This window comes from Vulpes lagopus, chromosome X, assembly GCF_018345385.1.
Source record: "Vulpes lagopus strain Blue_001 chromosome X, ASM1834538v1, whole genome shotgun sequence".
In the NCBI taxonomy this organism is placed as follows: Eukaryota; Metazoa; Chordata; class Mammalia; order Carnivora; family Canidae; genus Vulpes; species Vulpes lagopus.
In genome coordinates, this window is record NC_054848.1 from 81,120,255 (window position 1) to 81,130,599 (window position 10,345).

The 10,345-nt window shown below is 50.3% G+C and overlaps 1 protein-coding gene across 6 annotated transcripts in view; it reads right to left on the bottom strand.

The window, feature by feature from the left end:
- TSC22D3 (TSC22 domain family member 3) overlaps window positions 1-9,690 on the bottom strand; it is a 62,344-nt gene extending 52,654 nt beyond the window's left edge. The window contains exons 1-2 of one of the 6 annotated variants that reach the window (XM_041740740.1): window positions 9,672-9,690; window positions 7,630-8,055 (exon numbers count right to left, since the gene is read on the bottom strand). In XM_041740740.1, the coding sequence (XP_041596674.1) occupies window positions 7,630-7,949 (320 nt within the window). In that variant the 5' untranslated portion in view covers window positions 7,950-8,055; window positions 9,672-9,690. Of the gene's footprint in view, window positions 1-7,629; window positions 8,056-8,305; window positions 8,467-8,528; window positions 8,587-8,778; window positions 8,931-9,052; window positions 9,163-9,671 lie in introns of those variants that run through there. The other 5 variants (XM_041740739.1, XM_041740743.1, XM_041740738.1 and 2 more) reach the window with 5 other exon arrangements.
- Window positions 9,691-10,345: the final 655 nt, after the last annotated feature.

Below are 10,345 nucleotides of genomic sequence, written 5' to 3' on the forward strand. Positions count from 1 at the left end.
AGCCTAGGATCTAGCCTTCTGGACTCCATGGGGCTTCCATCAGCCCACAGGGTTCTTTGGAGGGCCTGCTCTGCCAAAGCTGTGGTCTTACAGTGAGGTCCTAACCCTTGTCCCATTATTGCAGGCACCAGGACAGCACAACATGTCCTGAGCCATTATTGCCGTCTTCATCTAAAAGGGAAATTTCGTCTTTTTGACCCCTGTGGTCATGGAATGCCTTCCCTTGAGTGCACCAAGCACACAGAGTGCTCTACTAAATGGGCCCAAGCTTCAGTCCTACGCAGCACGTTGGCTTCTCCAGGGCTCGAGAGGCTATTGCATGACACCAACCAATTTATTATGTAAACCCAGCCAGCCGTGGCAGATTATGGCTTTGTAGTTATCTTGAGGGATGCCTTACATAAGAGGAGAAAGTTCAGGTAGGAGCAGCATCGCAATGAGCAAACATAGCACAACGGCCACCACCAGGTGCAGACAGGGATGGCCTCACTCCCCTCAACCAGCTCACAAGATGGGGGTAAGCGCTCTTCTGGGCTCTATCACTCAGAGGACAGAAGACCCTGGCAGCCTTGGCCAGACACATTTATCTCCATTTATCCAGACTACCTAGCCTTCAAGACCTGTCCTGGAAAGAAGCCAACACTCAACCTAGAATTGAGAATGTGTTAGTTTATCTGGAAGTACAAATACAAACATGAGTGTTAACCTTCTCTTCAGGCAGGGGGGAAATTAAGGTCACCCTGGAAAGAGTTATTTTCTGTGCTGTGGGCTCACATGGGTCCAGTTCCTGGCAAACTGGAGCAGTGGGTGAAATTCATTCTCTGTTCTTAACATTTTATTTCTTTTTTTAAAGATCTTGTTTATTTACTTATTTGAGAGAGAGAGAGCACAAGCAGGGGGGAAGGGGCAGAGGGAGAAGTAGACTCCCCACTGAGCAGGGAGCCCCACTTGAGGCTCAATCCCAGGACCCTGAGATCATGATCTGAGCTGAAGACAGATGCTTAACCAGCTGAGCCACCCAGGTGTCCCCCTGCCAGTTTTCTTTAAGAACACAAACCTTCCAGCTACACTCACTTCTCCAGCTCCCATACTGCTCAGAGCTCCATGCTACAGCAGGTCTTCCATGGACACCAGCCTTGTCTTTTTATCTCTCTTTTCCAAACTTGGCTTTCCCACGTGTCATTTCCATAGAACCCTATTCCCAGTGAGTGGCCTCCCTGAAAGAAGGTCTGATCAATAAATTCACACAAGGTAGTCAATGATCAGTAATGATGTCACCTGTGACTTTTAGAAGGTATGGTAGTCCCTGTCCATTCATGAAAGGACATGAATGCTGTTTGCCCTAAAACTTCTGCCAGTCCTCTAATTCATAAGCATCCTGAAAGCCCACCATTTCCCCTACAAAACTTCTATTTCCACTGCTTCATTAAACTTTTTAGCTTTCTTTTCATTGTAACCACTAGTCCTAGCAGCTGACTCAGGGAGGGGGTGTTCTCCCCAGAGAGACAGGGCCTCAAAAAAAAAAAATACCTGAATGCTAGCATTCACAGAAGCATTTTTCACCATAGCCAACTGGTGGAGGCAACCCAAGTGTGTGTGGATGGATGAATGGTTAAACAAAAATGCAGTTTATCCATACAATGGAATATTATTCAGTCATTAAGAAGGAATGAAGTGCTGTCACATGCCACAACATGGGTGAACCTTGGAAACATTAAGCTAAGTAAAGAAGCCAGACCCAAACACCACGTAGTGTACGCTTCCACTTATATAAAATACCTAAAGCCGGCGCATTCATAGAGACAGAAAGTTAAGAATAGAGTTTAAGAGGGGCTGGGGGGAAGTAAGAGTGGGGAGTTAGTGTTTAACAGGTAGAGTTGCTGTTGGGGTGATGACAGAGTTCTGGAGATGGATGGTGATAATGGTTGCACCAGGTCATGAATGTATCCAACACCACCGAATTGTCTACTTTAAAGTGGTTAAAATGGCAAATTTTATGTTATATCTATTTTACTGCTATATATGTATATATTACTAATGTACCTTATATACACACATAAAACACATACATATACATACACTATATCATATACCTACATCAGCAAAAGCCTCTTATCACATAGAATTCACACCTGTGCCTCAAGAAAAAGAGAATTTTCTTACATGTTGAAGATTCTCATGAGGCACCCAAACCATGAATGTTAAGTTTGCAGATGCATTTGTGTGTTTAACAGGGTGTGGGCCTTTTTTTTTTAAGGTCTTATTTATTATTTATTCATGATAGACAGAGAGAGAGAGAGAGAGAGAGGCAGAAGGAGAAGCAGGCTCCATGCAGGGAGCCTGACGTGGGACTCGATCCCAGGACTCCAGGATTGCGCCCTGGGCCAAAGGCAGGCGCCAAACCGCTGAGCCACCCAGGGATCCCCGGGTGTGGGCCTTAATCCAAGAGTGCCCCTTCTTTGTCAGACCACTACCAGGTACTCAGGAAATAGTTCTCTTAAATTACTTTCAGCCAGGGAAGGTCTTTCAAAGCTTGATACCAAAAGCAAAAAACGTCACAAAGGCAAAGAATGACAGGCTTAACCACAGGGAAACCCAAAACCTCACTACAGTAAAAAACAAAAACAAAAACAAAAAAAAAAACCAGAAAAATCCCCCCTCCATCCTTAAAATCAAATGGCAAATTAGTTGACAAAGGGTTACAATCTTGAATTCGAGGTTTCTCAGGGTGTAGTCTGCATACCACTGGGACCATGGAGGAGGGGTTTTAGGTGGTATATGGCCACAACTGAATCTTGGACTAGGAATTTAGACACTATAGCAGGCAGGTAGGAGTCAGGAGTTGTTTTGCCCCTCAAATCATACCACGTAAGCAGCTCCACCCTCAGAGGTCAAATCCAACAACATACACTTATGAAATCATTTGTGCTACGATTCACTTAGAGAAGCACAAATAATTTATATGTGAATTTTTCTTGGAAACCTGATCTGTGAATCTCTATCTTTCCCCCTTGCTGCTATATATCAACTTAATAGGGAGAGTTAAAGTCATTAGCACATGCAAAGCAATTTAACGTCTTTGGCTATTATTATTTTCTGAGCATCTAAGTGTGGGAACCAGTTGTTGCCAGCTAGGAACTGAAAGATAGACAACTAGGACTTTTAGAGCTAGAAGCAAAATCAGATTCAGAGGGTCTCAGGCCACAATGGACAGGTGTGCTTGAGGGCCAAAGACAGAACAGAGTTGACTGAGAAGCTTTGGATAAAACCTTAGAAATAAATTTGAGGTTACAACATTTGTAACGATAACAGAATGTGGCAAAAGCTTCCCTTCCAGCTTGCTACACCTCACTGATCAGAGAATTAAGGCCCCTCAATGTCAAATTTGCAAGGTTTTTTCCATAGGCTACATTTATTTTATTTTAATTTTTAAAAATATTTACTTATTTGAGAGAGAGATCATGAACAGGAGGAGGGGTGGAGGGACAGAGACAGAATCTCAAGCAGACTCCAGGCCCCAGCACAGAGCCCAAAATGGGGCTTGATCTCAGGACCCTGGGATCATGACCTGAGCTGAAATCAAGAGTCGAAAGCTTAACTGACTGAGTCATCCAGGCACCCCATATTTTATTTTACTTTTTTACAGTTTTTTTTAAAAGATTTTATTTATTCATTCATGAGAGACACAGAGAGAGAAAGAGGCAGAGACGCAGGCAGAGGGAGAAGCAGGCTCCATGCAGGGAGCCCGACGTGGAACTCGATCCCGGGTCTCCAGATCAAACCCTGGGCTGAAGGCGGCGCTAAACCGCTGAGCCACCCGAGCCTCCCAACAGTTGTTTTTTTGTTTTTGTTTTTTTAAGTAGGCTCCACACCAAGTGTGGGGCTTGAACTCACAATCCTGAGATCAGGAGTCACATGTTGTACCAGCAGAGCCAGCCAGGTGCCCCTCAGAAGCCACATTTAAATGGGAAGTTTTAGCTGTTTGCCCAGTATATTCTATCTGCCTCCTAAGTTTTCCAATTTTAGAAGCATATTCAAATGATAAGGCAGAGTTCCTTTAATAAAAGGGTGACCAACTGGGGGCACCTGGGTGGCTCAGCAGCTGAGCATCTGCCTTTGGCTCAGGTTGTGATCCTGGGGTCCTGGAATCAAGTTCTGCATTGGGCTCCCTGCCAGGAGCCTGCTTCTCCCTCTGCCCATGCCTCGGCCTCTCTCTCTATGTCTCTCATGAATAAATAAAATCTTTAAAAAAATAAAATAAAATGAAAGGGTGACCAACCATCCCAGTTTCCCTGGGACTGTCCTGGTTTGAGCATTGAAAGTCTTGTTTCCTCAAGCTGGAGGGTTGGTCACCCTACCTAGTAAGGACATTTTAACCATTTGATTAGTTTCTGGGCTAATATTTACCTCTGTTTAACAACTCTTTCTTCGCAGACAATTCTTTAGTGTCTGATTTTGGGTGGAGTTTTGGCTTTACCCTTTGTTGTGAGGCATCAGGCAAATTACTTAATTTTCCCAAGCCTCAATTTCCTTTATTATAAAATAAAGAAGGGTAACAACATTACCCATTTCATTGGGTTGGTGTGAGTATCAAGTGAGGTTATGCAGATAGAATGCTAGTACATACTGTAAAAGTTCAATACATGTTAGCTATTAATCTATAGTTGCTATTAGCTGCCTAACACAAGATTGAAGGGATGGTATCTTCCCCTCACCCAGTATTTTAGAGGCACCTTTACATACCAACAAGCTGCTTGCTCATTACCACCGATTCATAGGTATATACACAACACTGTCCATCAGGACTTCTACCGGACTGAGTAAAATGCATGTGGTTCAAACAACAGAAATCACACTTAAATATTAATAAGGATTTTCCAAGATTAGGTTAAAGTTGTAAAATCTTTATAGAGGACCACACCAATAATTAAACAGTCATCCGGTTTAATAATAATAATAAACAGTTATTGAGGACTGGCTGTATAACAAGAAGCCCAGGGAAAACCAAGTGAGTGTAACACAGGTCCTACCCTCAAATCGCTTACACTCTTGTGTTCCAAGGATTCCAAGAGGTAAGCCAGGAATCAGGGGCCAATCAAAGCAGACAAACCAGGTAAATGTGAGTAATGTGCCCCGCCCTTCCTCCCCAGGATATAGGAGCCCTGGAAGCTGGGGAGTGGGCTGCAGAAGGAGAGGCAGCCTTGAAAGTAGCCAAACTAAAGGAAAAGATGTCCAGGCGGGAATTTGAAAGGTCCAATAATTAAATGGAACAGAAGTTAAAAAAAAAAATGATGGCTGAGTTTTGAAGACAGATGCCCAGGGAATAAATGAAGTAAGGAAGAAGAAATCTTCACTTTGGAGAAGGCTGTCCAGCTCAGATACTGGAGAAATCCCATGACCAGCATTAATTGTCTCTTACTTTGCTAAGGAGCATGTCATTCTGGGCAAAACCTAAACCACATTCAGAATCTCCAACCTCTAAGGGCCCAGGAAAGGTCAAGGCAAATGAGAAAATGCTTCATCCTGCTAGAACTCTAGGGCTGTGACCACAGGACCCTGTCACTCTCCAGCCTCACGGAAGTCTGAGGGCTTACAGGTTTGATGCTCAGCTGTTTGGGACACTGAGTCGCTCTCCTTCCAGGAGGCATGGTACACAGGTACACCTCCTCAACCATTTTCCTGGCTCCCTCAGCACCTCCAAGCCCAACCCATAGCATTTCCAGGCTTTCCCAAGAACCAAGCGTCAACAGACAGGAGTCCATGGACTATGCGACAAAGGAGGTTTTTCCATTCCAGAAACCCAGACAACCAGAAAGCATTCCAAGGCATGGCACAAGGCAACACTGATCTCAGGCTCTCAGCCTTACACCTCACTCATCTAGGTCTGACCCTCCTAGGCTCTGAACCTAGGAGCCAGGGCCCAGGAAACATCCCCTCTTATACTTTAGTAAGGCCAATTTCGGGGGCAGCCTTTCTCCCAGTTGAAAGAGTCCAAAACCTACAGGTGCTCTTTCCTGGTGTTTCCCTCCCCCACCACCACTCTCCTATGGAGCAGCAGAGGATTATTAAGAGCCTGTTAGAGCTTTAACTGGGCAGGGCTGTGGGGCGCCTGTGGTGTGAATACACTTGCAGTAATCTTTCACCAGAAACGAAGATTCCCTCGAAACCTGTTCCGTATGGCCTGGTTTCTTGCAGACAATTGATGCCTCATGTGAAACAATAAAAGAAAGGGCTCTGATGGCCTGGAAAATGCCTGAGAAATACAACTTGTTATGACAATACTAACCAAGTCTGCAGCACTGCTTGCAGCTGAGGAGGCAAGGGTCTTAGCACCAAGGGAGGGTAGTTCCTGCCAATAGGATTGCTTTGAAAATTTCTTAGGTGTGCTCCACTGAAAAGCCACTCAATGATTCAATATTCTGTGGGTGCTCAAAATTTCTCATTACCTTGGCTCAACACACCACCTGCCCAAGATCTGGACTCTCAAAACTACAAGGAACCTCAAGAGACCAGAGAGATCAGGGAACTTGCTCAGGTTCACACACTGAGGTAGAGCCATATCTTGTACCACAACCCTGGTCTCCCACAGCGGGGTTCTCCTTCTCTTACATAACCTTTGTTGTTGAGCGAGAATAAGATCCACCCCTATATACGTGTGCTTACACACAGGGGCATAGACACATGCACATCCCCCATACTCCATCCAGTGTCCTGTGGTGATGGTTCTAAGAACACCAAGCCCAGGGCTGGGTTTCCTGCTTCCGCTGCCTCAAAACTGCCTCAGTTGTCTCTCTGCTACCAGGACTGGCTCTTACCAGAGTGTCTCAGACTGGAGGACAGCAGCCACCCTGGGTCTTCCCATTGGTTCTCCTCTCCACCTCCCTTCCTTGCTCTTCAGCAGGATTTCTAAAAAAGTCTGACCTGCACTTCAACACAGGCCTGTGCGGACATGTGTTCAATTACCCACCTGTGTTAGGATGCTCCCTCTGGGGCTGCCTTTAGTCATCACTGGAAATTGAAGGCTGCGATCCACGGAGGTGGGGGTGTATCCCCATCCAGAGTCGCAAAAAAGTCTCACAGATGCCTAATTTTTCTTATTCTTCACCCTCCCCCACACCAACAGCAGCTTAATTTGTCTTGACAGTTTGCTTGCCATCGATGTCAGTCGGGGCCACTCAGTAATTTAAAAGCCCTTGCAATTTCAACCCGAGTTTGCATTTTAGAAATGAGCTTCTGAGAAGGGTGGGACGGATCCTGGGAGCATCCCGCGTCAGAATCTCCAAAACGGCGGTGGAAACGTGGTTATTTGACGAGGGGGCGTCGCCGGCTATGGCCAAACTGATCTAGGGCTCTGTCCACCTCCCTCCAGCACTCCCCTAGGCAAGTCTCCACGGGGACCCTTCAAAATAGGGCTGCCACCTGCCGGACCATCCTCAGCCCCATCAGACTCCAGGTAGCCTAAGGATCTGAGTCAGGTCGCAGCGGCAGCCAGGAGCCCCGCCTCCTCAATGCCCACCCCCTACCTCCACCCGGTGAACATCCCGGTCGCCCATCCGGTCAGAGGTGAGGGTCCGGCAGAAGACGGCGCCAGCTGGGAAGGCGTGCCCACCCATCTGCCCAGGCACCCACCTGTGGAAGAAGAGCAGGATTGAGAGCATGGTCTGGTCGATGTTGCGATTGCAGATGCCCTCATTGATCAGGTAGCAGGGGTCCCGCAGCACCGGCTCTAGCGAATCCTGCCGCATTATGCTGTTGAGCTTGTCGGTGTTGAGGTTCTCGAAGATGAGCTTCTCCTGCAGCTGCCGAAAGTTGCTCACGGTAGGGCTGCCTGGGTTGTTGTTCTCTCCGCTGCTCTCGCGCTGGAGCCCGCTCTTGTGGGCCAGGTCCAGGCAGCAGTTACAGCAGTCGAGGCCAACAGGTGAGCGGCAGTCGGTCTTGGGCTGATCCATCTTCACTGGCTCAGGGGCCCCTTGGCCCTCCAGGTCAGGGTCGGCTGGCAGGTGCGCGCCTGCCGGGCTGGCCTGAGGGGACTCCAGGGTGTCTGGAAAACACAAGCTGTGAGAAGAGTTGAAAATTAGTGCCTAAAGCCAGCCACCCTCGGCTTGGCCCCTCCTGGCTGGGCTGCTCTGGGTGCGAATAGAAACAGCTGGACAAACAGCTCTGAGCGGATCCTTCGGGCTCACTTCCTCCTCCTCCTCTAGAGGCTGGGGCTGCCCACCCCGCCCCCCCCCCCCCGGCCCGTAGGTGCCACACGCGGCTCTAGCGCAGTTCCAAGTTTCCCAAGTGTCAGTGGGGCTCTGCGGACCTGTGGCAGAGGGAAGAGCGGGCAGCAGGGCAGAGGGAGAGCCCGGACGCGCCCTCGCTCCCTCACTCCTTTGCTCCCTCCCTCTCCGGCTCGCTAGCTCTCCCGCTCTCGGGCTCCCCTGGGCTGTGCCGGCTGCGCGGTGGCAGGAGCCGAGAGCGAGTGAGCGAGGGAGCTAGCTGCACGCCCAGGAGTCAGCACGGGGCTGTGACAGCATGTAAATTACCCCAGGGGGCCGCTCCCCCGCAGCTCCCCAGGCGGCCGCCGGCTCCCGCTGCGGGTTGGGTCCTGCCCCCACCCCCACCGCCGCCCCTCCCCCTCAGAACTCTCGAGCCCTCGCACCCGCACCGCCCCTCGCACCCTCCTCGCCCGCGCTCCCGGGAGCCGGACCCGGCTCTCCCCCTCCCGTCCGCGCGCCACGAGCCTCCGCTTGGGCTCTCTGGCCGCTCCGGGTGCATTCGCCGTCAGAAATCTACCCGCGGCGGGCCGGGGGGACGCTACCGCTCCCTGCTCTCCAAGCTCCGCGGGAGGGCAGATGTTGCGCGTCCCACGGAGGACGGGTCCCCTGCAGGAGAGACGCTGCCCGCGTGAGCCCGTCTCGTGGCTGCCTCAAACCGCCGCCCGTCTACAAGCGGGTTTCGGCTGGGGGTGGGGGGCGGTATGCGGAGAGAACGGTTGCCCCCCGCAGGGAGTCCGAGAGTGCCGGGCACGCTCTAGGAGCGCCCGGGGAATGCCTTCAACAAAACTCACGGAAGCACGCTCAAACTCGCCTCGGGGCTGTCCCCTTCTCACTGATCTCGCCCTCTCCCCCCCACTCGCTCTCGCCTCTCTTCCCTGAACCCCATCGGAGACGATCTCTGCCCTGGCTTCCGGGAATGCCAGCTCCCCGGCCGGCTTGCCGCTGCCTTGCCCCTTCCCTCCCTGGGCTCGCTTTTCCATTTGCCCTACCGTCTCTGTGTGTGTGTGTCTCTGTCTCTCTCGGCACTTCTCCACTCTTTTCCCTTTCTTTCATTTTCCTTCTTTAACGTATTTCTTTTGTGACCCGTTTCCGCCCCTCTTCCATTTCTTTCTTGCCCCCCCATCTTCCCTTATTTATTTTTCTCCTCTTCATTTCCTCGTTTCCCCCGCCTTCTCCCCCATCCCTTCTCCTTTTCCCTCGTTTTCTTTTCCCCTTCCTTGCATTCTACCCCATTCTATTCTTACCCTCCGCGCTGCCCCTGGCCTCCACACCCCCATACACTCCCCTAACGCTCTCTCGTCGGGTCTATCCCTTTACCCCTCACGTCGTTTATCGTCCTCTACTTTCCCAAGCTTGCTTCCCCCCTTATCCAGGTCCCCGCCTGCCACTTTCGTCGGTGTCGGCCCTCACCCTCTCAAGAGCTGTGGTGAGGGAACTCATACACGGGGGATGGCGTGAAACTGCGGGCGGCACGGGGTGCTTCGGCTCCGCGGAGAGGGTGGTTCTGGGGCTGAGGAAAGGTGAAAGGTCAGACCCGCCGAGAGCAAAGCAGGCTGGTTCCTCCGGTCCTACCCCGGCTTTGTGAAATGCGAGGACCCGCCGGGTGCGCAAGTGGTGGGCTTTCACCGGGTGGCTCGGGAATGGGAGGCTCAGACCATTACGGAATGTGCAGGATTCGATGATTATAGGTTCCTGGGGGGAAAAAATGATTCAAAATATTCGGGATGTTCAATTTTCACAGTTTCAATTGGCACTCCCCACCCCCCTCCGGCTTGCCTTTTTCTTTCCCCCCACGAGCCCGTGGCCCTCGCCATAGAGCAGTGCATACTGCCATCTTGTGTCTCGGGCCTGGAACGTTCCCTGCCTCTATCCCGGAGTTCAGTGTTTGGGAGACCACAGAGATGCCTCCTAGTGGAATCCACACTGCATTGGTTCTCAGAGCAGGAGGAAAACCGAGGCTTGTCCTTTACCCACAAAGCCCTACCCCCCCCCATGATTGGTCTGTACACCTGGACACCAGTCAGGGTCAGAGCCACCCTTTTTCTAGTGAGTCCCTGCTGATTGGACTTCTGTACATTTGAAGT